The sequence below is a fragment of the Electrona antarctica genome, assembly GCF_951216825.1.
Source record: "Electrona antarctica genome assembly, chromosome: 12".
In the NCBI taxonomy this organism is placed as follows: Eukaryota; Metazoa; Chordata; class Actinopteri; order Myctophiformes; family Myctophidae; genus Electrona; species Electrona antarctica.
This window is the reverse complement of record NC_136793.1, coordinates 48366060-48393600: the sequence shown is the minus strand read 5'-3', so window position 1 is coordinate 48393600 and position 27541 is coordinate 48366060. Positions and strand designations below refer to the sequence as shown.

Sequence of the window (27541 nt, the reverse complement as noted above, 5' to 3'; positions counted from 1 at the left end):
TCAGGGCTCCATAGCGGTGTCGTTTCTGTTTTCAATCTACATTAAATATATATAAGTTCTTATAATAACAATAACTACAGTAAATATATGACAGGGAGGACACGCATGCACGCCATTAGACTGTTGTGTTGGAAGCTATTTGCAGGCTAGCGGTCAGAAATAGCTTAGTGCAGCTTTAAACCTTCTAGGCATGTCTTACCCTTGCGTAGCCAGCCTTCATCTGCCTTTGCAATGCATATTGACCCAGGCAGATTAAGTCTGGCTCCTCTCAATTGTGGGAGGTAGTACCAACCAAATTAGTCTGGAACCAGGCTATAACCAACCAGGGTTCCAACAAAGATGGATGCCGCCATAGCAGTAAATATTTGTGCCCGTACTGGCTAAATATGGCATTAAAAAATCTTAGTTACAATGAAATTGAGTTGACATGTTTTTCGTTTTTAGGGTAACTGTTGCGTTGTGGCAGTTCCGCAATCTCCCCCAGTCCCCAGGCCCCCTGTGTCCCCACTGAGATGCACTAAACCCGGGCTAAAAGTTCATGGTGACGGCCTGGGAGCCCCAGAGCGCTCAGTCAAGTGGGCTGCGCTGCTCTGATTGGTTGTAGGCCTAACCAATAGAGGGTATGCACGTGACATCATCGTACCTGGAAGTTATGCGGGAACGCCCACTGAGTGGCAAAAAACTACTTTCTGGCCTTGACAGCCCATTCATCCGAACAGAAAAGTCCTGTCTGATTGCATTAAACAATGTTAAACTCACCAACATTGCAGCTGTACGAAAAGCTTGAATTATCCTCTTTCTATCTGCAAAGTTTTTGTTTCATAAAAATCCACCATAGAAACGTTATGAGCTACTTTCTGTCAAGAAATGCCCTGCATTTGATTATTTTTCTAAGTGTCAGAGTTTGGAAGTGCTTGTTTTCAATAACACCATATTTTGCTGCCTCCACATTTAGAAACAAGTGGTACGCAGGACGGTTGAGTGATTTCCAACGAGCGCTTCCAAACTCCAACACTCCATGCTGCTCAATGTTTTGCCACTCAGTCTAGATGAGGGGGGCGTGTCCTGATGGGAAAACCATGCATGTGCATACTCTCTATAGTCCGTTTGAATCTTTTTGTAACCGCCCCTTGGAAAAAGGAGCGGTGAGAGGGACGAGACTAATATCCACACAGTATGGCTATGCAAGGCTATAGTCTTACCCCAGTACCACCAGTTTGACAGGCAGCCTCAGGTCCAGTATGTCGGCCGCAGTGAGCAGGAACTCCTGCAGTGGAGGACTGTCACAGATGCTGCCGGCGTCGCTGCTGTCGTCCTGCATGTGGAGAGACTCCGGGATGTTGTAGCTGCTTCCGAACGAGCCCTTCCTGCCCCGCCCGCCACCGCCGCTGCCTCTCCTCCCGCCTCCGGCCCCCCTCCCCGCCGTCCCTCCTACGCCGCCGCCCGTGCCGCCGCCGGGCACACTCTCCGGGTTGGGCGTGAGCACCAGAGCGGCCAGCTTCCAGGAGATGTGCGTGGCGAAGTGGGCGCATTCGGCCTGCGTGAGGGCGCTCATGACTCTCTCCTTGGTGGCGGCGGAGCCGGCCAGGGGCTGGCAGCCCAAGAGCTCTGCCACCATGAGGGCCTCCTCTTCGGCCGAGGGCATGGGACCCCACAGCCAGCGGTCCATGACAGGGGACGGCAGCCGAGGGTTGCCCACCACGGCCGCCATAGAGACACCGCCGCACGGAGCCGGCCCCGGGCGCCGCGAGTGAGGCTGGGGGGGGGGGGGGGGGGGGGGGTGTTGGAGTCATGAGTATGAGTAAGCGATAAAGCGGAAGTCGCTCACATTTACCCTAATATAAATCAAAATCACCTAAGCATACATAGCTTGCTGCTTGGCATAAATGGAAATAACAAAATAAAATGTAAAGTTATTTTAAAATATATTTCCGTGAACATAAATGGCAGCTTCCATGCTCGGATCTCGGGAGGTGTAATTACAGACTCTATAATAGCATTCGGAGATTGTGGAATAGTTGTCTGGCTACTCTAGACTAGGTGAACGTGCAATTTGCAGGAACAGCTGTCATAATTCAACGTAACATAAGGAAGGAACTCGAATAAAGTCTATGAGCATAAACAATTTTTTTAATTTTTATCAGAGAACAATTTTTCATCATTACAATTCAGAACAAATTGCGTTACGATAATAGTATAGAAGGAATAGTCACATGCACATCCAAAACCCGAGGAGGCCAGGTGCTGGATTAAACAATTGGTCCACGAAAAGAAGAAGAAATATTTCCATGTTTTGAATCAAACTGGTCTTCCTCTGACAGAGGAAGCATTGATAAAGGGAATGGGCTCTACGCAACAGAATACCTCTTCCTACTTCCTGGGCCTCTCCCCTACTTTCTTCACAGGTGTTACCGATGATACTAATTAAGGCTTTGTTCCATTTAGTGTACAGGAGTTCTCAAACGTTTTCATTTCAAGGACCCCCATAACTCTGAGAGTTATACAGACCTGTCCATGTGGAACCCACTCAAGGACACTTTGAGACCCACTGGTGTAGCAAAGGGTTTCCAGTGAGCCAACATGCACAATAGCAGCACCCTGACTCTGTTTGACGAGACTGGAACAACCAAGCCCCCAGAACGACTGTCCAACGTTAAAGCTGCCACTACCTACTGGCCAAAACTGGAACTGCAGGCACGTTCATGGAGGTGGACGGACGTTCAGTGACGTCACGTGCGTAACGTGCGTCAACCCTGACCTCAAATTTGAGACTGCTCTCAACTTCCGCTCGCTCGAGCCATTGAGTTATAATGGTACTTCCGGCAGTCTCCCGGGTGCTTCAAAACGCCACTGAGCAACTTCGATTGAAATGTTGGGGGCTGTCTCTCCCGGTCCGCACTCTATCCTTTATTATTAACTCTATAAGAACAACAGAGCCATCATTAGTATCATCGGTAGCACAAAGTTCTTTCCAAAAGGGCGTGTACGCATAGAGCCCATTCCAGCGTGCGGCTATTTCACGTCATCACAACAACACAGGATAAATCAGAGATCTGAACGAGACGTGAGCGACAGACCAACCTTGGAGCTGGCGCCCAGGCCGTGGATGGAGGGCACGGCGATGAGGCTGAATCGCTCGTACAGGTACTCGTTGGAGGAGCTTCCCTTCAGCAGGGCGAAGGGGATGAGGTACAGCTCCCCTTCCAGGACCATCACCAGCTGCCTGTGTCTGCCCACGGGCCCACTGGAGTGCATCAGACCCTGGGCACACAACAACATACAGTTAATACCACCACGCGCTGCCTGTGTCTGCCCACGGGCCCACTGGAGTGCATCAGACACTGCATGAGCACATAGCACACAGCTAACACTGTCTGTGTCTGCCCACGGGCCCACTGGAGTGCATCAGACTCTGGGCACACAACACAACAACACACAGTAAATATACCGCCACCCAAACACACACATATTACAAGGATGTCCGGCTGAACACTTTCGCTCGCACGCACGCACGCACGCACGCACGCACGCACGCACGCACGCACGCACGCACGCACGCACGCACGCACGCACGCACGCACGCACGCACGCACGCACGCACGCACGCACGCACGCACGCACGCACGCACGCACGCACGCGCGCGCGCACACGCACGCACGCACGCACACGCACACACACACACACACACACACACACACACACACACACACACACACACACGTCAATGTCGTCAGTTACTGCATGGGAAGTTAGTTCTAAGTAGACTATAAAGTATGTTTATAACCCATTATGGGATACCAAAAAACTCATCTTAGCCCCACATATTCCCAATTTCCCACACAACACAACAGTGGTCCCCAAGGTGATTCTTAAGGCCTATTCATAATCCAGTCTTAGGTGATAAGCTGACCACCGAAACGGTGGTTATAAAAACAGACAGATTTGTTTGGGTGAGCGCCAAGCGGTGAGTCGCTTAATAACACAGTGGCGTGACGTCATGTTCGGGTATAGTTTTCGGTGGTCACCTTATCACGTATGAATAGGCCTTTAGTCAACAGGGTGTTGGTCCCTGGTTCCCAATCAGTTGAGAACCGCTGCACGGAGGCAGTACTCACCCCCTCCATCGGTGCGATGAGCAGGTCGTACAGGGCCCGCAGGGGGGGCTTGCTGAGGTTGCTGGAGCGCCGGGGCAGGGAGGAACAGCCGTCCTTGGCCGGCGACACGGTGTTGCTGAAGAGGCTGGTCATACTCTGACAGCTCCTGCACACGAGCACAGCACAACACGCAAAAGAAACTGTGAGAACACACAAGGTGTGAGAGCCATTTCTTTGCTGGTTGGTTTGTTTCTACTTTTGATGACGTCACCTAAAGGGCGCGTGGTCAAGGCCAAGGTGAGCCAGGTTATTTAATCATGTCTTAATGAAGCACAGGTGTTGCCGACGTGGAGGCAAAGAGTTTTTTGACTGTGAGGAGGAGGGCTGGGGGTTGTTTTCTGTTTTGCTCACTGTTGATTTATTTATTTGTATAAGCTTAAGTTACAGTGAATAAATATAACTTCTTTTGAACTCAGTGAACATTTTGGACACCAGTTGTCACACATCTAAACTTGACCATCGGCGTCGGGCAACCAGTAGCCAAAGTACAGGGACTTTGATGCTACACAAAATGTTTTCCACTCGGCCAGCCGTACCACTTCCTGCTGTTAAAACACACTGGAGACGTAGTGCGTTTTCAGTTTGCCATTGCCTCTACGTCCAGACACATGACTCGTCTGTCCTATCATCATATAAAAAGTTGGTGTTCAGATGTATTTAAGCAGGATTTTTCATATTCATATTTCCAGACATTCAATTACAAGCTGTGCAATTCAGCCTTGCTGAGGCGGGTTTTACGCGGTGCTTGTAGACCGGAGAGAGATATCTCGACCTTCAATCGAAAACAAAAACAAATGCAAAATCCAGGAGCAATTGTCATCGACCGAACTTAATATTCCAGCCAATACACCTCGCTGTGATGGGAGGAAAGGTGAATGAAGGTAGTAGAGAGCAGACCGTGACCAGAACACTGGCCTTACGACTACATTTCTAAATGAAACACTTTCCAGACGGGTAAAAACACTGTTGTCTCATTACCAGGAAACACTATCTTGATATTGATCCAAAGGCATTTATCTAGGAGCATTTTCATTTGTCTCTAGGTGTTTTCCATGCTACAAAAAAAGAAGAAAAAAAAAAACAGATTTTGCCATTAAAAGTTGTACAACAACATCTAATCTAATCTAAATGTCCTTATGATTTAATGTATCCCTGGGGCATGCAGGCCAGGGGAATGAGACTCTGGACTGCATTCTGCAACAAATTACAATGATTGCACGTAAATAGGAGTCTTGCGTTATCAGACCCCTCCCACCACCACGAAACTGTACACTAGCCGTTAATGAGATTTGGAACAGTGCTGAAGAAGTAGTTGATGGCTGCTTGCTGCATAGTGTTGCATCAGATATGGCTTCTGGTAAAGATGCACACACTCACTGAGTCACAGCAGTTCCTGTGGGCTGTGTGTGGTAACGTGCATAACACACTGCGGCAGGAAAGGAGCGGCTGAACCCACTCAATCCTTGTGGATCATCTTTCTCCGTCGTGACATGCTGACATGTCAGTGCCATAGACTAGGAGGTAGAATGTGACATGTGCAACCATAACGGATGTCCTTAACCAGCAGCATAGAAGCACGATGAATGGCCCCTCTTTGAGCCTGTGTGTCAATGGACGATTCACAAAAGAGGCACTCCCCAGTAGTAGCAGCAGTGTGAGAAGGAAATACCCCACTGGTGTCCACTAGATGGTGCTATGATACTGCGTGGAGATCTGTAAGTTGGGCTTTGTGTGGCGTGAAAAGCAATGAAGCTGAGCAGAATGAGAGAGGTGAGCGACTCCTCTTCCATCACTCTCTCTATACTCACCAGCTTGTGTCCTGATAAGGACCGATTGTACACACACACACAAACCAGGACATTTCCCAGTCGATGCTAAAAGAGATAGCGATGCTCTGTAATGCATTGTAAATGATTGTGCCGCAGCCATCTCCGTGTCTTTCCCTCTTTCCTGAGTTCCTGAACTAAACAGCAACACATTGAGCGCTTGCCGTTCTACATTTAGCCAGCCCTGCTGTATACAAATGGGGTCTCCGCTGTGTCGACAGGAAAGACTGACAGCTCCCTACCAGGGCTGAGACACACGCCACAGTGAAAAGCTATGGTAATGGTGGCCCTTGAGGTGTAAGCCGCCAGTGTTGTGTGCACACAGAGACTAGAGAGAGAGAGGGAGCTTTATGGGCACACTTGTCACTGTTCTCCATCTGCTGCTGCACCCACAGTCTCCTCCAGGCTTCTGCCCCTGCCAACAGACATCCATCCTGCCCTCGTGCTTGCCCTAGGCCACGGGCACCCCTCCAACCTCCCAATGCTCTCTCCCAGAGTCGTCTCCCTCTCTCTCCCTCTCTCTCCAGGGCTTTGGCATGGGCTGCCACAGGAAAGCAAACAGCCATTTGTTAGCCTGACAAGAGGAGCGGTGAAGAGAGAGAGACAGAGACAGAGACAGAGACAGAGACACAGAGAGAGAGAGAGGGTGTGTGCGTGCGTGCGTGCGTGCGTGCGTGCGTGCGTGCGTGCGTGCGTGCGTGCGTGCATGCGTGCGTGCGTGCGTGCGTGCGTGCGTGCGTGCGTGCGTGCGTGCGTGCGTGCATGCGTGCATGCGTGCGTGCGTGTCAAGTGCAGAAGGAGACGAAGGCATTCAAGGCAAGAAAAGACAAAAGGAGCTCTCGAGACTGCGTGGGTGGGTGGGGTCCCCGGCTGGCTGCTTTTGGATTTGGGTCGAATGCTCAGCTGAGTTAAAGCAGTGGTGGTTCCCAAACAAGTGTGCTGCCGAGGCCCAGTGGTGTGCTGTGAGACTGCCGAGTCTCAAGTCCAGGTGTGCCTTGGGATTGTGTGACAACCACACATTGTTGTTGCAATATATATATACTACTGATTGATTGATTTTTCTTTTATTTAAGTGTCACGCTTCCAAGGAAGCCCAGCCCATATGGACTTACAGGACACTTTTACTTACATTTGACATAAACAATGAACCGACATGACAGTTCACAAACAACAATGAATAACCAACTAAATCCACCTCAGATTCTTACATGGCAGATTACATAATTATACAACATAAAATAAAATACACCATCAAATTAAAATACACCATTGGGCATACTAGAAAAAAAGTTATGAATTTAATTTAGCCTACTATATCAGTACTCTGTGCGCACTCATTTCCCAATACAGAAGCAATTTCTATAGCCTATACGAAAAGTAATTTCAACTTTCAACCTGCTGTCTCAATTATGTACATGTCATAATAGGTGAGAATGGTTTTAGATATCGTTGCTGTTGGGCAGAAACCTCTTATCTCCATATTTTAACTTTTTGTGTTTTCTTGGTAAATTACTATTTGATGATCATCCTAGTACAGCTTCACACAAAAGCATCAAAAGTAGCAGAAGCTTGTTTTGAGCTTGTAGATCTGATACTTTTGCCATTTTTGAATCCTGAAAAGCAGTGGTTTTCAACCATATTCATATCAAGGACCATTATTTATTCTGAATTTGAGCCACGGACGACCGTCAGACCTAAAACTAAAGAATATTTTGTTGTTGTTGGATAAGATGCTGTCCACAATTCCATGCTGTATTGATGTTGGTTACAGTAGGAGGGATAACAGGCTAACATTGATAAAGATAACAATTCTTCTACATTCTCTAATTGTGTAGACTCCTTGTAAATTAAGTAATGCAGATGTTTAACATAATCTAACTCTTGCAAGTATAAAATGAAACCTGGGTCCATTTGGTTTCATTTTAGACTCAAGAGTTAAAGATCTATAAGGGTCTCTTAGGTTACCAGCTTTCCATCATTTAGCCAGGGACCACCTGGAACCCCCTGAAGGACCACTGGTGGTCCCCGGACCACTGGTTGAAAACCACTGCTGAAAAGTAACAGTATTGGACATATATGAGGTTTCCACCAGACACAGACAGAGACGATAGGCTATTTTCGCTGTGAATACAGGTGAGAAATGTTGACCTGCCCACTGGTGTGCCTCGAGCTCACAAAAGCTTTCAAACCACTGAGTTAAACAGCCAGGGTGGATGAGGTGTGATAAAGGTGGACCTACTTGGCTCCCAAGCCACGACGGCGTTCCAACTTTTCCAAGCTAACCCGATTCCCCTAATCTGCTATACGTAACAAGCTGGAAGCCACTGGGAGTCCTTGGCAATGATAAGTGGAAATCTTGTTTCTGCACATGTTTGCTGACACCTGCATTTAGGTTCTCCAGAAATACTCATTATGCTGTCAGAGCAAGTGAAAAAATGCATTTATTTAGAATTTAAGGGAGCTAGACATACAACTGGCTTTGAAGGAGTTTTTAGTGCATTATAGTAGTTGACCACTGACATTTAGCATTGACTAGAAGGCAGTGTTGACCACTTTCACAATGGTGTTGTCCCTATTTTGGACAAAATGTATGTCAATTGTGAATACAAAAATGTAAATCTCTATCTACAAGCTCCAAATGTGTGACGCTTGTAAATTGGCTATTTTTCAACTCGTCGTACCACAAATAGTATCTGTATAGGATCCAAGTGGTTGAATGAAGGACCGTCAATGATAATATTAGACAAGCGGATCCCACACAGAAGACCTTCGCACGTACATTGTTCTCACACCTTCCTCTTGGCAAACCGCCGTCGCTGGATCGGCGCTGCGCAGACATTCTCTCTCGCTTTGATGGAATAACTCGATTGTTTTAATTGTGTGGCTAATTACGGGAACACTACAACCACTCTAACCCCCAATACCGGCGCTCACTGAAACACCAGCGAGCAGGAGAATAGATAAGGGAAAGTGAAATAAAGGCGAGCCTGAATATCAAACCCCATGATGTATGACTTAAAATGACAATGAGCTTTTCTCCGTTCTCCCCCCGCTTTGGCGTCTATGACAGATGATAGAGTAGGCTCCTATTAAAGCACGGGGAGCTTTATAAGTGGAGATATTTTTTTGGAGGGGGGAAGGAGAGGGGGGGACACATGAATGAGGGGATTATTACCGACAACCCATTAAAGAGGCTTAATGAGAACCGAGACTCAATTAATGCTGGAATTACCCCCTCATCAAAGAGCAGCTCAACTGTGGACGAGGACATCGAAATGTGACCCAGGCACAGCACGCACGCACACGGACGCACACGGACGCACACGCACACGCACGCACGCACGCACGCACGCACGCACGCACGCACGCACGCACGCACGCACACACGCACGCACGCGCGCACGCACGCACGCACGCACACACGCACGTGCACACACGCACGCACACACACGCACAATTTCCATTACCGGGCAATTAGTACAATGTAAACACATATTGTGCACACACAAAATCCTAAAGTAGCGCTCTTACCCTGACACGGATAATATGCACACTAAACACAAATCTGTACTGCAAACACAAATAGACAGTAATGTAGGCGAAATACAAATAGGTCAGGGCAGTATAAAATAGGACCATCATCTCTTCTTGACACAGGGACACACAGACACAGACACACACAGACACAGGGACACACAGACACAGGGACACACTGACACAGGGACACAGACACAGGGACACACACACAGGGACACACTGACACAGGGACACACAGGGACACACAGACACAGGGACACACAGGGACACACAGACACAGGGACACACAGACACAGGGACACACAGACACAGGGACACACAGACACAGGGACACACAGACACAGGGACACACAGGGACAGGGACACACTGACACAGGGACACACTGACACAGGGACACACAGACACACAGACACAGGGACACACAGACACAGGGACACACAGACACAGGGACACACAGACACAGGGACACACTGACACAGGGACACACAGACACAGGGACACACAGACACACAGACACAGGGACACACTGACACAGGGACACACTGACACAGGGACACAGGGACACACAGACACAGGGACACACGGACACAGGGACGTCATGCCAGTGCTGTCAGAGTGGGCGGCTGATAAGGGCTTTAACAGCTTGGCTCTGCTCAGGCGATTTTAATAAGGAGGATTCACGTGGCGCTTCTGTGCTGGCTAAACAATGGAGAAAAGAATCCTTTCACCAGGAGCCACAATGCCCCCAAATCTCCTTACCTATGCAGATCCCCCCCCACCTTCTTTCTTTCTTTTCTTTGTGTAAATATGGGCAAAGAGTTTTCGCCTCCCCGTGAGGCCCTCAGAGGATAAACTCAGGTGCCTCATCATCGCAACACAATGTATTGAAAATCTTGGTCAGAATTTATTGAGAGGATGGACCCTTGAGCATCTCGTTTTCGAGGGGGTCCTATACACATATAAGTAAAACAACACACGAATACACAATTTGTATTCAAAACATTACTTACAATACAAATACACAAATACAATAGTACACTTGTGCACATGCAGTAAGCTTGCTCACCATCTCCCACCCGCAGCCCCTCTCAACAGCCTCTCACCTGTTGAAGAGGTTGTTTCTCGACACCATGCGCAGGAAGCCCGTGGGGTCAGTGACCGAGTTCAGCTTGTTGTTGAGCTCCTCGAACTGTTGGTCCAACAGGTCTCCGGCCTCGCTCTCCGTCTCGCTGCTGGAGCAACCCCTGGAGGAGAAAGACAGAGGCAGAGGAACATTTAGAATGTAGGCCTACTATAACTGGCATGTTGGGCACATCATTCTACAATCTAGGCGTTCACTAATCCCACGCTTCTCACATTGGGGTCCGCGGACCCCTGGGGGTCCACGATGCATAGCCAGGGGGTCTGCCAAAAAATCTGGCTAGTGAATTATGGTGTGTGTGTGTGATATGAAATGTGAGCTTGCCATAATCACAGTAATCCTTAATCATATTCCATCATATTCAGGAGACACTCCTTAATGACTCCTTAATGCATCAAGGAAGGCAATTATATTTCTGCACTGTCAAATAGCCAGCCTCTTGTGTCAAGTGTACATATGAGATTACTTGCGGTGGAGGGGGTGGGTCAGTCAGGCCCCAAACGCCTTGGGTTTCTGACAATGTGGCCCCTGAACAGTTTTGTTGAATAGCCCTGTAGTAGTAGTTTCAGTTTGACTATGAAATGACTTTGATTGAAACGTTTTGAATACAAACTGTTCCAATGGCATCTAAATGTAAGGTTGTATGCTCATCGGTGTTGTGAGAATGAGGGGGTATTTGGAAATATTTCTCCCCTCCAAGGGGTACCTGGGCCAAAACAGTTTGAGAACCTCTGCACTAATCTACAAGTTCACAATGTAATTGAATTGAATTGTAAGCTGATCTAAAAATGATCTATAAGCTGTAGAAATCGCTTCACCATCGGGTGCTGCCGACACGGTTCACCGTTTTACCGGTTCTTCAGCAGCCATTGTTTTAAATAAGTGTTCTTTCGACGATAGTAGTCTTCTTTCACGTTTGCCCCGAGGTAGGTGCCCAAACAATGCTGCAGCAGCAGAAAGTCTGTGAATTAAGCCTTGGCTGCATGTCTCAATAGAAAAGCAGGTATACCAAGTACAACCACCACGGTTGTGTTAGCTATAGGCCTATTGTTTTAATCGTATACACATTGACTATTTGAAAATAGTACATCAACAAGCTCACAACGTGTCGCAATGCGAGGCTTGTTGATCTGCTATTTTCAGTGAAAAGTTGACGGTTTCTTTATTGTAATGTTACTCTTCCTATGAATGTTTCTTGCAGTACTTCTAATGCCCCGGTATCTGTAACTTAAACTGCTGTGCCGTCTCTGGCGCCTGGATCCCCCCCCCCCCTCCCCCACGGGATAAATAAAGGTATCTTAACTATCCGTCTATACACACGTCCTCATTTCCCAGGCGTGCATGTGGTCCAAGTTCCTGACAGTATATCAAGTGGAGTCAAATCCTCTCATTGTGATGCGGCTGACGCTCCCCCAGTCAGAGGGGAGTCTATTGCGCCATCATCACCACTGCTATACTCCAACACCACTTCATCTACGTTGTCCCATCTCCCAGCCTCGCCCATCTCTCACTGCTCCATTCCGTGTCTCCTTCCCGCTCGCGTCGGGTTGTGTACGAACCCTAGTGGGCGCCATGGGAAATCTCTCTCTCTCTCTACTTTCTAATTATTTCTCGTTTTCTCAAGCATCTCGCCTCTCGTCTCCTCCGAGGTCCTTCTCCCATGAGCACACTCTGTCCACACAGCCCACACCCTAGTGAATTGGAGAGAAACTACAGGAATAGCAGCAACAGCAGCAGCAGAGATTTCCATTTTATTTAGTTTTTATTGGAGCTTTTTTCTGCTTCATTCGGTGACAAAGCCGATGTCAGGGAGGGCAGTGAGGAGGAAGGTTGGCATGGCGTGCCACACAGAGTCGGAGCCAGGACACCACGGTTATGTATTCAGTGAATTAAACCATTCTGGGCGGGAACCCCTTTTGCTGTTTAAAGCATTATGTTATACTTTAGCTATTGAAAAGTAGCAGATCTACAAGCTCATAGCGCGGCACCGAGTGCCGCGCTACGAGCTTGTAGGTCTGCTATTTTTTAAATATCGTGAAAACGTGGCGCAAATTTGGAATATATATTCTTTCAGAGCAGAACGTTTTTAACTCAAATATTTGCTTCTGGGGGGTCTCTGGAACAACATATTTTGACACTGGGGTAGGCGGCCAAATACATATAATGTTGGGGCTCCTTGACATGAAATAGTTAGAGAACCACTGATATAGAAATATGGGGTTTTCAGAAAACTGTCAGGATTTAGAAGACGCCAGGCCTAAATGGGTTAAACGCCGTGGGGATTTATGAATACATCAGGTCCTCCAGTGACAAAGGCTGCTGCCTTCTCGTCTCTGTAGCCTGCCTTCTATCACACACACATATGCCCTCACTCCTATTCACTCCATCCTCTTTCTCCGTTCATTCCAAGCATTCCCACCTCCCTCTCTCCCTTCGTCTCTCTCTCTCTCTCTCCATGGAGAATGAATGGGACCGGTAAGTGGTGCCATATTGTGCCCATCCAGGCGCGGTGGTGTGCGCTCTGCCTCCCATTGGAGCAGTAAATGAGCTGGTAATGGGGCAGGAAGGGCCAGGCTGCCGCAGCGACGGAGGCTGGCACCGGCCTGACCAGCTGGGCATCGTGGATCAAACTCCAAACTGGAGGAAAAAATGGCTCCGACTTCTGATTGGGTGCTGAGCCCGTATAGAAGGCAATGGGAGGTTTCAAGCTGTCAATATCCCGTTGCTGGAGAAGCCCACCAGCTGGACATCAGATCTGCTGCCCTGACTTTTACCCACTGATGTCATCCCGATATCTTATGCTTTTTTTTCTTTCATTCCTTTTTGAGGGCCGCTAGCACGTCTGGCTTTCAGAAATTTCGCATGGCATGTCACAGCTAAGTCTATGGACTTTTAATGTTTGCTTTAACCCATTCTGGGCGGGAACCCCTTTTGGTGTTTTAAGCATTCTGTTCTACTTTAGCTAGTAGGTCTGCTATTTTAGAAAAATTGTGAAAATGTGGCGCAAATCTTTGAAAATATATTCTTTCAGTGCGAAAGTTTTGAAGTCAAATCTTTGCTTCCGAGGGGTTCCTGGAATAACATATTTCCAGATGGGGGTCGATGGCCAATTACATATCATTTTTGGGGTCCTTGACATGAAATATTGAGAACCACTGATATAGAAACATAGGTATTTCAGAAAACTGTCAGGATTTAGAAGACTTTATTTTTATTTTTACGTCAGGCCTAAATGGCTGGGCACCCCTCACTTCAGACAATGTGTGATTTTGTCTTTCTTCCTCCTTCCATCAGCAACAACACCCACTCTGCTCACCCACTTTCTCTGACTTTGCTTGTTCGCTATATGTGTGTTCTTCGGTCTGGGTATGGAGTGGGTGGAGGACCATTATTCCATCTCATTTGTTCCCAGTGGGAACAGAACAGAGTGGAGAAGCATTCGACAGGTAGCGACTGAAGGCCTGTCATCAAAAGGTGCAGTGGGGCATAATAATGGCCCTCCACACTCACTCAACTCACTCACGCACTCGATCATACCTTCTGCACAACTAATACCCCCTCCTCTGAGTCTGATGCATCCAAACGGGTTTTTTTGCCAAGTGGGTAAAAGTGTTGAGGCTTTTGTTAATCCACTAAGACCTGAGGTGGATTCTACAAATGTTTTCTTAAATCCTAAAAGCTGTTGTTTCTATATCAGTGGTTCTCAAACTATTTCATGTCAAGGACACCCAGAGTGATATGTAATTGGCCGCCGACCCCCATCTGAAAATGTTTTGTGCCTGGGACACCCCAGAAGCAAACATTTGAGTTAAAAACGTTCGCTGTGGAAGAATATAAATTCAAAGACTTGCGCCACATTTTCACGATTTTTCAAAAATAGCTCCTAGCAACAGCTGCAGTTTAAAATAACGGTTAAAAGTTTAAAAGTTATAAAGTGACACAGATGCGTTCCAGGTCTCAATGCGTTAAGCGTCTCACCTGCTGTAGTAGGACTCGTTAAGCGTCTCACCTGCTGTAGTAGGACTCGTTAAGCGTCTCACCTGCTGTAGTAGGACTCGTTAAGCGTCTCACCTGCTGTAGTAGGACTCGTTAAGCGTCTCACCTGCTGTAGTAGGACTCGTTAAGCGTCTCACCTGCTGTAGTAGGACTCGTTAAGCGTCTCACCTGCTGTAGTAGGACTCACTGTAGTAGGACTCGTTAAGCATCTCACCTGCTGTAGTAGGACTCGTTAAGCGTCTCACCTGCTGTAGTAGGACTCGTTAAGCGTCTCACCTGCTGTAGTAGGACTCGTTAAGCGTCTCACCTGCTGTAGTAGGACTCGTTAAGCGTCTCACCTGCTGTAGTAGGACTCGTTAAGCATCTCACCTGCTGTAGTAGGACTCGTTAAGCGTCTCACCTGCTGTAGTAGGACTCGTTAAGCGTCTCACCTGCTATAGTAAGACTCGTTAAGTGTCTCACCTGCTGTAGTAGGACTCGTTAAGCGTCTCACCTGCTATAGTAAGACTCGTTAAGTGTCTCACCTGCTGTAGTAGGACTCGACTCCCAGAGCCTCGCGAGCGCTGGCGATGTGCTGCTCCAGGGAGGAGCCACTGGCCACGCCCCCTCCGCCTCCTCCCCCGCCGCTCTCCTGGAAGTCAGGCCCGCCCTCTGTGATGCCCTCGCCCAGGTACACCTCGTGGAACTTCAGGATGCCTGTGTGTGTGTGTGTGTGTGTGTGTGTGTGTGTGTGTGTGTGTGTGTGTGTGTGTGTGTGTGTGTGTGTGTGTGTGTGTGTGTGTGTGTGTGTGTGGCGAGAGAGGAAAAGAGTGAGTCAGGACTGGAGCACTAGTGTTTCTCAAACTTTTGTCGAGTCAAGGACCGCAGGATTCCCCCCCCCCCCCCCCCCATCTATAAAGTGTGAGAGAAGATTGATTGATTGATGTTGAAAAATGTCCAAATTTTTTTTCAGATATTTTGTGATGTTTTCGAATAGCCAACATACTGTATAGTGTATAGAGCGTCGCAGTCCCGCCCCCTACCATGGCCCAGGAAATGTTTCTCCGTTCATTTTCCTCATAGACATTTCAGAAAGTATTTATTTAAAGACGTTTACGCCGCGGACAAAGCCAACTCGATTCGTGACAAATCATGACAACAAACACAATTTTTTCACAAACACACACACACACACACACACACACACACACACACACGTAACCGTCTTTAAATAAATAATTTTTGAAATGTCTATGGGAAAAATGCATTGCCCCCATGGTAGGGGGCGGGACTGCAACGCTCTATACCGTGAATGGATAAAGTGGTTCAAATGATTGTGATGCTGTAGTAAGAAGGAAATGATTGTGATGCTGTAGTAAGAAGGAAATGATTGTGATGCTGTAGTAAGAAGGAAATGATTGTGATGCTGTAGTAAGAAGGAAATGATTGTGATGCTGTAGTAAGAAGGAAATGATTGTGATGCTGTAGTAAGAAGGAAATGAGTGTGATGCTGTAGTAAGAAGGAAATGAGTGTGACGCTGTAGTAAGAAGGAAATGAGTGTGATGCTGTAGTAAGAAGGAAATGAGTGTGACGCTGTAGTAAGAAGGAAATGAGTGTGATGCTGTAGTAAGAAGGAAATGAGTGTGATGCTGTAGTAAGAAGGAAATGAGTGTGATGCTGTAGTAAGAAGGAAATGATTGTGATGCTGTAGTAAGAAGGAAATGATTGTGATGCTGTAGTAAGGAGGAAATGAAGGAAACAAATAATGTTCAATAAAAGATAAAGAGTGTGGCTGTGGCTGTGCCATCTGCCACCCGCCATGGGAGCTCAACTGAGCTATGATGAGGGGATACAGGGTGGGAAGGGGTGTGGGGGAGTTGTGTGTGTGTGTGTGTGTGTGTGTGTGTGTGTGTGTGTGTGTGTGTGTGTGTGTGTGTGTGTGTGTGTGTGTGTGTGTGTGTGCGCGCGCGTGCGCAGGTTAGGTGCAGGATGTGTGCACATTGACGCATGCAGGTGTGAATGTGCTGCCACATGCCAAAGGAAACGTGCGTGCTACACCTTCTATTAAACAAGTCACAAGTGTGCACGTGTGTGAAACGTGTACCGAGATGTGTTGTTTACGGAATAGTGCGTGTGTGTGCATGATCTTAACCACTTTCAACCTATTTTTGGAATGTCATTATATTGTCAAAATATAATAAGTGGTTAACACAACTCGTGTGTGTGCGTGCGTGCGTGCGCATCTACGAGATGGCAATGTGTGCTCTACCCCAGTAAAGCAATTAGGCCCCTCAGTCCCTTCACTGACTGGGACTCTCCGGAGCTAGACTCTCTTCATATGCCAGCTGGATGCCAGTGGATGCCAGGAACAGACAGACAAGCCATTAGTGAGATAGTGGCTCCCTCTTTAGCCCGGGGCAACACTCAGCTCTTTGAAGCTATATCCATAAATCCCCCCAGTCGCACTCAGTCCCGTCCATATGACTACCGTTTGGGGTCGGGGTTCGCCCGCCCGCCGGCCTGCCTGGAAGCGGAGTTTGATCAAATGATTTGGGCCTGGTGGTGGTGGTGGTGGGCGTGGGACTCGGGTCAAAGTTGTCATTATACATATTTCAGCAGGGAGAGGACCCCGGAGGCGAAGGGAGGATGATAATACCACACCACCAGCCACAGTTGTCAGTATGACAGCATGTAACTGTACTTGTACAACAGCCCCATGCAGACTAACAGCCTTTATTGTTGTGTTTGTGGGTCTTTGTGTGTTTGTTGGAGCGGGACAACGATGACAGATGGAAATGCAGAAACACCGCAGAAAGAGAAGGACGGAAATATATCGTCGCTGTCTGGGAGAAACCATATTCTACAAATTCTAACGTTTGGTGTTTTCTCGTAAATGAACGGCCTTACTTGGTCATACTGCAGCGGCACCAAAAGTAGAGTTTTTGCGTTGCGTTTCGAGCTCCCCGATCTGCCACTTTAGTTATTCATTTATTTTGTATTTATTCATTTTTAGTTATATGAGGTAAACGTGGGTTGGACGAAAAGATGCATGCGGGGGGGGAAAAAAAGAGAATGAAAGGAGGAAGCTGACAGATTGAGATTAAATGTGCGCCTGTTGGCTTGACGTGTGTCGATGGTCACGGTGTTGTCTGGCTCCGTCACTCTCAATTAGCAAAGCTGGCCGTGTGATGCCCGGCGGGGCGAGAGACGACGCAGGGGGCATCGTGCCCGACAGCAGAGTGGCAGGTGGCACTGCCACTTGGTGTTAAACTCGCCTTTCTTAACCTGGCAGCCGAATATAGGCCGTGACCTTTAGGTCTCCGATAGTTGAACCAAGCACACATTACACAGTACAGTCAAGATGAATGTACGCACATATTTGTGCATGTGTGCACACACTTGTGTGTCTGTAGTGGTATGTGTGACCATGCGTGTGTCTGCTAGGAATACAAGAGCGCTCAACCCCAAAACACACTCGCCCCGGGTCAAATTCGGCGGAATGATAGCCGGATTCGACACCAAGTATTCCTACACGTAACCTCAGAAAAACTATGCCTAACCTAATCTTATCCCTAAGCATAACCTCAGTAAAACAAATATATATATATATATATACAAGAATATAAGAACCGCTGCGGGGCGATCTCTCCGCAAAAAGAAATGGGGGCGAGTCTTCCAGTTACCTCTACTAGCACACGCTCCAGTGACTGTACTGTAACAGCAGAGGGTGAGTATAGCTGGGTGTTTACCTGCTCCTATAGACTGGAGCCAGGTGAAGGTGACTATAGCTGGGTGTTTACCTGCTCCTAGAGCCATGTGAAGGTGAGTATAGCTGGGTGTTTACCTGCTCCTATAGACTGGAGCCAGGTGAAGGTGACTATAGCTGGGTGTTTACCTGCTCCTAGAGCCAGGTGAAGGTGAGTATAGCTGGGTGTTTACCTGCTCCTAGAGCCAGGTGAAGGTGAGTATAGCTGGGTGTTTATCTGCTCCTAGAGCCAGGTGAAGGTGAGTATAGCTGGGTGTTTACCTGCTCCTGGAGCCAGGTGAAGGTGAGTATAGCTGGGTGTTTACCTGCTCCTAGAGCCAGGTGAAGGTGAGTATAGCTGGGTGTTTACCTGCTCCTAGAGCCAGGTGAAGGTGACTATAGCTGGGTGTTTACCTGCTCCTGGAGCCAGGTGAAGGTGAGTATAGCTGGGTGTTTACCTGCTCCTAGAGCCAGGTGAAGGTGAGTATAGCTGGGTGTTTACCTGCTCCTAGAGCCAGGTGAAGGTGAGTATAGCTGGGTGTTTACCTGCTCCTAGAGCCAGGTGAAGGTGAGTATAGCTGGGTGTTTACCTGCTCCTAGAGCCAGGTGAAGGTGAGTATAACTGGGTGTTTACCTGCTCCTGGAGCCAGGTGAAGGTGAGTATAGCTGGGTGTTTACCTGCTCCTAGAGCCAGGTGAAGGTGAGTATAACTGGGTGTTTACCTGCTCCTGGAGCCAGGTGAAGGTGAGTATAGCTGGGTGTTTACCTGCTCCTAGAGCCAGGTGAAGGTGAGTATAACTGGGTGTTTACCTGCTCCTAGAGCCAGGTGAAGGTGAGTATAGCTGGGTGTTTACCTGCTCCTAGAGCCAGGTGAAGGTGAGTATAACTGGGTGTTTACCTGCTCCTAGAGCCAGGTGAAGGTGAGTATAGCTGGGTGTTTACCTGCTCCTAGAGCCAGGTGAAGGTGAGTATAGCTGGGTGTTTACCTGCTCCTAGAGCCAGGTGAAGGTGAGTATAGCTGGGTGTTTACCTGCTCCTAGAGCCAGGTGAAGGTGAGTATAGCTGGGTGTTTACCTGCTCCTGGAGCCAGCAGCCAGCTGTACAGGTACCCGGCGGCCATGGAGAAGTAGAGCACCAGCGCCCTCTGGCTGTTGACGGCGTCCAGGACGTGCTCCACCGTCACGGGGGTGTACGGGTCCTGGGAGTCCTGCTGGCAGCCCGTCTGCCTCTCCACCAGCAGGTCGGCGAAGGCCCGCGTGCGGCCCCGCTCCGCCACCGCCAGCGCCTCATCGTGGTGGCCTGCAGGGGGCGGCAGAGGACAAAGAGGACAGCGTGTGATTACAGTTTGACGTAGACAATGTTTTATTTTGTACAGTTTATGTTACGTTATTAACTCATTCCCTGCCTAGGAAATCCCAGAGCACCAGGAACTACATCAGTGGTTCCCAAAGTGGGGTCCGGGGACCCCCAGGGGTCCTTGAGGGAGCACCAGGGGGTCCCCAGCTAAATGATAGTTTGGAACCAAATGGGCCCTTATGGGTCTGTAACTCTGAGAGTGTACAAATGGAACCAAATGGACCCTATTTGGTTCCATTTTTTTGTATGAATTTCTGGGTTTTCTTTTCGTTTGTTTTTTTTTGCGGCTTTCGCCTTTATTTTATATTTTTTATAGCGGGACAGACAATAGGCTGACAGGAAATGGGGGAGAGAGATGGGGGAGTGACATGCAGTAAAGGCCGTCGGGATCGGGAGTCGAACCCGCGGCACACTGCCAGACTCGGGCTACCGGCCAAGGTGCCTGGACCGACCACACACACACACACACACACACACACACACACACACACACACACACACACACACACACACACACACACACACACACACACACACACACAGTTAAATCAAATACGTTTATGAGGAGGATGCTAAATCAGACAAGTATAGAGAGTCATCATACCTAGGCTGACAAGGACTCTCTGGAGAGCCTGGTAGGAGGAGGTCTGGAGGTCGAACAGAGACAGTTTGTAGTCGGTGCTGTGCTGGGCTTCATGACGGATGGTCTCAAACAGTGCAGACGCCCGATACAGCTGAATGCGCACAAACAAACAAAGACAAACAATCAACATCCACTATTACATCATTTTGCTCATGTAAATTTGATCTAATTAACTATAGTTTAAGAATTAGTATCAGAATCAGCTTTATTATCACATCACAGTTTTACAAGTAAAAATAAGTGGGTGAAATTCATTTTTGTGCATAGTTCCATAGGAGATCAAGGACATTCAAGAAAGTTTGAGCACTTTTACCTTACTTACATGTACAAGTAAAGGGTTTCAGATATTTAGAAGCTTGTTTCACAAATGTCACATCCGTAGGTCTTAGCGTATTTATAGTACAAGTAAGGGGGTTCTGGTATAAGGGTTAGGGTTTGATTCCCACTGGAATCATCCATTCTACAATGCATACACTGGCAGTACTTAAAAGTGAAACTTTGCCTTGTTTTCCAATATTGTGAGGAGCGAGTATGAGACATAACACTTCCCGATGCGCTCGCTCTGTTGAGATCTTGCTGTCAACGGCACAGGAACATCTCTGCCAGCCTAGTTACTTAAAACATGCATTTATGTGTTCTTTCACTTTAGCTGGTGGAGAGTTTCCAAACTTTCCATTGAGAGCGATATCAGTTGCTATATCAGTGGTTCTCAAACCTTTTCATGTCAAGGACCCCCAAGATTATATGTATTTGGCGGACGAGCATCGTTCGACACGGCAACCCGCGCGCTCGGTGGTGTCTCTCGTGGCTCATGTTGGCTTGAGACGGGCGCCCCTCCGTCGCCGTCCAAAACGGTACTTTATCCCCTACTACTAGTAGGAGAGGGGCGTGGCCATTTACTCAAACATGAAGAAGATTCCATGCTCGCATTTGGCGGCGGACCCCATCTCAAAATATTATGTTCCAGGGAGCTTGTATGTGCTACATGTATATGTGCTATTTTTGAATAGCCAAAGTATAAACAAAAATGACATGCGTATCATTAACTGCCAGGTGAAACAATTAAGCGCTCTCTGTTGTGCATCCGTCCCCCTCCCTATTTGTTTTGTCATTATTTTTTTAACGTGTATGTTTCTCAGTGACAACCTCCCGGCCCTTGTTTGCGTTCGTTGCCGACGTTCTTTTGTTGGTTCAATCACTGTTTTGTCCTGTAGCTCCAGTTAGCTCATAACATCAGCCGCTCTTGCTGCTGCCATAGAATTTTACATTTTACTGCAGTGTTGCAGAGGCGTGAATTCCGTTTGTGTCCGAGCATAGGCATGGCAACGCCCCGCCTGCCTGTGATTGGCCTACCGACACTGCCCGTCTTGACTGTCCTCCGAGGTGGATATGCTGGATAGTCAGTCTGTTGCGAGGTTATACTCCGTGGTGGTGGGAAAGTTTTATATTTGTAGAAGAGGCAAACTAATATTGTTTATGCCGTTTGCTTTGATGGAATAATTGATTGAACATGCACGCCATAATATGATTTGATTTGTGTCCTAAAATAAAGTGTTTGTGTTGATTATTGTGTAATTTGTTTGTATGTGTAAACTTGAAACATTATTGTACTATAAAAAGGTCTATTTTCCCTTCATCTTTATCCTTTTTAGTGTAATAGTAGCCTATTAGTTTACTATAATTAGATTAATACACTAAAATCAACAACAAAATCAACACAATCAATCACTTTATTTAGAACACACCCAAATCAAATCATAGTACAACATACGTGTTCAATCAATTATTCAATCAAAGCAAACGGCATAAACAAAATTAGTTTGCCTCTTCTACAAAAATAAAACTTACAAGTTTAGTTACAAGCTGTCATTCTCTTGTTGTATTATTTATTTCTCAATCTCACCATGGAGTAACCTCGTGTCTCGGAGGACAGTCAAGACGGGCAGTGTCAGTAGACCAATCACAGGCAGGCGGGGCGTTACCATGCCTATGCTCGGACACAAACGGAATTCACGCGTTGCAGAGTCTGGGTTAAGACTTCAGCGGGGAGTGGTTTCAGGCAGACAGAAGAAGAGTCTCAACACGCTTTGATCTTGCCGCAAAGTGGGGTGCTATGGGCTATAGTTCCCATTGAGATCAAATGATACAATGGAACGCTGGTTTCAGGCCTTAGGAGGCACTCCCATTGGCTTAGGTGGCGTTTCGGAGTATGGGTTCAGACTCGGGGCAGCCAATCATGAGTAGGTCGTCAAAGCCAACCCGAGCGAAAATAGTCCAGGTTTCACCTGGCACAAAAAAAGTGGTTCAAATCTAAAGTGACACAGATGCCGTCCGAATGGGTTAAGGTGCCATGAAAGCAGATAATATCTAATTAAAGCTACAATCTGTACAGTACAATGATGTTGCACTGAGGACTGAAATACAATAAAGATGGTGTCACATGTAGTGTCCAAGCTGGTGCGCCATCTGCTCCAAGCGGTGGGAGTCCTACCTGACACTGACCGGGGTCTAACATTCTGCAATGGAACAGTAAGGAGACCACCTCATCACCACTGCATGTGTGCTAGTTATATTAACATTCCCTACCATGTGGACTGATTAAAAAGGACATTTTATGTTATTATAATTATGTTCTTTGTGACCTGGGAGTGGTGGAGGATGAGTGTCATTTCTGTCTGTCTGTCTGTCTGTCTGTCTGTCTGTCTGTCTGTCTGTCTGTCTGTCTGTCTGTCTGTCTGTCTGTCTGTCTGTCTGTCTGTCTGTCTGTCTGTCTGTCTGTCTGTCTGTCTGTCAGCTTTATGTACTGTAGGTGTTGGGATTGTATAATTATAGAACTCGAGCCACTAGATGGTAGCATCCCGCCTGCACTTGGTCATCAACACCGGAGCAGCATCTATTACTGGCTCTTCCATCCACTGCTGCTCCAGCCTGACGCAACGCTGACATTATAACACAACCATGTCTCTCTCTCTCTCTCTCTCTCTCTGTCTCTCCCTCTCTCTCATTTGCCTGGGCAAGGGAAAGGGCAATGAGAAGCAGCAGAGCCACTGTCCATGCCTGTGCATGTCAAGCCAGGCCGCGTCCGGCAGAATAACAAACGCTCCGTCTGGTCAGCGACCGTAGGCCTGTTTCTGTGTCCTCAGACGTCTGTTCTCTCTCGCCTCGATGCGTTCCCAGGTGGACGACAATGAGAGCGGACTAGTGCAGGAGTGTTGTTGGCGGAGGCTGCGTGTTGTTGCTCATTCGCCCAGATGACCTGGCGGCCACCAGCGGACTGCTGAGTCATGGGAGTTGTTATTGATTTCCTATTTCTCCTCCCTTGGCAGCTCTCTGAGAGGGTCGAGAGACTGCTAGAGTCGCTCACCAGGCGAGCCCCAGCGGAGAGCCTAAAGCACTCGACAGACTGGGGCTGAGGGGGGGCTGTGGACAAGAGGTTGTCACGGGCAAAATGGATTCTACTAGGTGTGTAAGTTTGGGTGAACCCATGTGTTTGCGCGTGTGCGTGCGTGCGTGCGTGATTGGTGCGCATGCGCACACTGATGCGTGCAGGTGTGAATGTGCGTTGTTATGTGTTGAAGGAAACAGGGGGAGCGTGCTACACCCTCTATTAAATAAGTGTCACAAGAGTGCATGTGTGATTGTGCACTGAGGTGTGCGTGCGTGCGTGCGTGCGTGCGTGCGTGCGTGCGTGCGTGCGTGCGTGCGTGCGACAAATTGGAATATGACTGCAATAAAGTACATATTGGATCTACAATCCAATATGTGATATAAAAAACAGCGTGCCTAACCAAACAGTCAACAAAAAAGCAGACTTCAATGACACTATGTTGGATATGAGGAAAAATAGATACAGAGCCTTGAAAGAAAACCCTAAAAAAATGTTGATCTACTGTCTGATATAAGGATTCAGAGACTAAGGGAAATGGCCAACTGATTTGGATACACACTGACTAGAGTGCTATAGAAGAGAGAGTTGCGACACTTGCATAGACTCCATTGTAAGAGTGAAATGCTCGTTCTATCTCAACGCAATAGTTCCATTGTTTGGAACTACAGCCCATAAAGCCCCCCGCTTTGCGGCAAGATCAAAGCGTGTCGCAACTCTCTATCTATAAGCACTGGAAACACATTGAGAAGCCTGGAAAGGGATCTGCCAAAAAAAAGATAAATTCAATTGAAACCTAAGGAACCAAAGGAAAGCTACAACATGACATTCCACCATGCACATTCAATAATCATTTAATCCAGTCTGTTTTGGAATTGGGCCAACGCATCTCCTCATCTGACTGATCATCTCTGTGTTTAGCCCGGCTCACACCAAAGGTGATGTGCACAAATTGCAACATAATAATATATTTGGATTGGACACAGCATTCAACCAGATTGAGATTGAAAAGTTTGACACAAATGTACCAGTATACAGTAAGTGAGGAGATTGCAGAGAAGTGAGCAATAATAGGCCTATTAGCATATTGCAGGTCATGTCTAAGGGTATGTTCACACTAGCTGCCTTTTATGAACAAAAAAATGCTGCGTGAAGCGCTTTTTCTGCTGAAAATGGAAAAAAATCATATAAATAGAAGAAGAGGAGCGGGGCGGAGACGCTATCGACTGAAACAGACTTCAATATTACTCTATGGTCCATGGAACGAACAGAATATACTCAGTAAAAACAAAGTAGGGGAGTTACTAAAGATTGAGTGACTGTATGGCATCTATTTATCACCTAAAATGTATCGGTGTTTTATAGACGAGCTGCAAGAGACGAGCACCGATGTCTCTAGCTTATTTAACCCATTCAAGCCTGACGTCGAAATTTAAATTAAATGTTTTCTAAATCATGACAATTTTCTGAAAGATTTGAGGCACATTTCAACGATTTTTCAAAAATAGCAGATCTACAAGCTCATAGCGCGCCACTCGGTGGCGCGCTATGAGCTTGTAGATCTGCTATTTTTCAATAGCTAAAGCATAACATAATGCTAACACCAAAAGGGGTTCCCGCCCAAACTGGGTTAAGTCACCTGAAGTTCACACTGCAGTGCTGGACCACAAGTCGCTTATTAACTGCAATATAATAATAGACCTGTCTTTAATAGAATACAGCTCCACGATTAATGCAGCGAACAGCCAAACACGGTGTAATTACATTTAGGAGATAATAGGTTTAATACTGTTTTGTTAGGCTGAAGAGGAGGGGGGGACGCTATGGTGTGTGCGGCTGCCTCGGTGGCCGATACAACTAGTGTCAATGTCAGATACAACTATTTATCAACGCCGCACGCAAGCAAGATCGATATGCATTCCCTGTTCTTCTTTGTACTTATGAAACCACTACTGTATCGCAAGTTTGATACAAGCTGGGGAAACTGCAATAAGACCTCAACTATTGAACCCTAGCCTCCCTAATGCTGTATACTAAAGAACTACCCATACGCTGAATAAAATATGGTCAATTAATTAAGTGCAAGGTTTAAGTGGTTAAATGCTTTACAACAAGCTGTCAAGATACTGGACAAAAGGTCATCACAATGCCATCACAACATTTACTCAAAGCAACTTGCACACATGAACCATTGTAATATTGTGTAACTGTAGTACAAACAATGTATAATTGTATGTGTTTTAGTACATTTTGTATACAGAGTGATCGCCCTGGGTGTTTAACTGCTCTACACCTGCCCTGGGCCGGCAGATGAAAAGTATCTCTTAGCTATACTATATGTGGAACAATGCATCTGATTTATATTGCTGAAATGTGTTATATATTGCAAATTGTACATTGTTCGTGTCAAATAAATCAAACAAAGTAAAGTAAAAGTAAGCTAAACCTATAGTACCATGTGTGGTTGTGTGTATGCGTGTACATGTACAGTACATGATGCGTAGCCCGCGAGCTACTTCAGGCAGATACACTGGAGAGGTTTACTTTACATGCATACGCAGCACTATACTGTATGTACTGTATGTGGCGTGTCAAGCAGCTAACCAATTGCTGCTTTATTTAAGCTCACCTAATTCAATGTAGGCTACCGTACTTCCTCTTGTAGTCAGTGCCACTGAACGTCGTGTGCACTGTTTGCTCACCACCACAACCACCTCCAAAAGACTCTGTTTGCTCACCACCACAACCACCTCCAAAAGACTCTGTTTGCTCACCACCACAACCACCTCCAAAAGACTCTGTTTGCTCACCACCACAACCACCTCCAAAAGACTCTGTTTGCTCACCACCACAACCACCTCCAAAAGACTCTGTTTGCTCACCACCACAACCACCTCCAAAAGACTCTGTTTGCTCACCACCACAACCACCTCCAAAAGACTCTGTTTGCTCACCACCACAACCACCTCCAAAAGACTCTGTTTGCTCACCACCACAACCACCTCCAAAAGACTCGGTTTGCTCACCACCACAACCACCTCCAAAAGACTCTGTTTGCTCACCACCACAACCACCTCCAAAAGACTCTGTTTGTTCACCACCACAACCACCTCCAAAAGACTCTGTTTGCTCACCACCACAACCACCTCCAAAAGACTCTGCTATCCCTAAGGGTTCTGTTTGCTCACCACCACAACCACCTCCAAAAGGCTCTGCTAACCCTAAGGGTTCTGTTTGCTCACCACCACCACCACCTCCAAAAGGCTCTGCTATCCCTAAGGGTTCTGTTTGCTCACCACCACAACCACCTCCAAAAGGCTCTGCTATCCCTAAGGGTTCTGTTTGCTCACCACCACAACCACCTCCAAAAGGCTCTGCTATCCCCAAGGGTTCTGTTTGCTCACCACCACAACCACCTCCAAAAGGCTCTGCTATCCCTAAGGGTTCTGTTTGCTCACCACCACAACCACCTCCAAAAGGCTCTGCTAACCCTAAGGGTTCTGTTTGCTCACCACCACAACCACCTCCAAAAGGCTCTGCTATCCCCAAGGGTTCTGTTTGCTCACCACCACAACCACCTCCACAAGGCTCTGCTATCCCTAAGGGTTCTGTTTGCTCACCACCACAACCACCACCAAAAGACTCTGCTATCCCTAAGGGTTCTGTTTGCTCACCACCACAACCACCTCCAAAAGGCTCTGCTAACCCTAAGGGTTCTGTTTGCTCACCACCACAACCACCTCCACAAGGCTCTGCTATCCCTAAGGGTTCTGTTT

The 27541-nt window shown here is 47.3% G+C and overlaps 1 protein-coding gene across 3 annotated transcripts in view; it reads right to left on the bottom strand.

Annotated features, from left to right (window-relative positions):
• Positions 1–27541, bottom strand: part of ttc28 (tetratricopeptide repeat domain 28) — a 363296-nt gene that overhangs the window by 14001 nt on the left and 321754 nt on the right. For all 3 annotated transcript variants that reach the window (XM_079516434.1, XM_079516435.1, XM_079516436.1), the window contains 7 exons: positions 20342–20471; positions 19456–19680; positions 15181–15352; positions 10623–10763; positions 4117–4261; positions 3082–3261; positions 1203–1756 (listed from right to left, as the gene is read on the bottom strand). In XM_079516434.1, the coding sequence (XP_079372560.1) occupies positions 1203–1756; positions 3082–3261; positions 4117–4261; positions 10623–10763; positions 15181–15352; positions 19456–19680; positions 20342–20471 (1547 nt within the window). The remainder of the gene's footprint in view (positions 1–1202; positions 1757–3081; positions 3262–4116; positions 4262–10622; positions 10764–15180; positions 15353–19455; positions 19681–20341; positions 20472–27541) is intronic.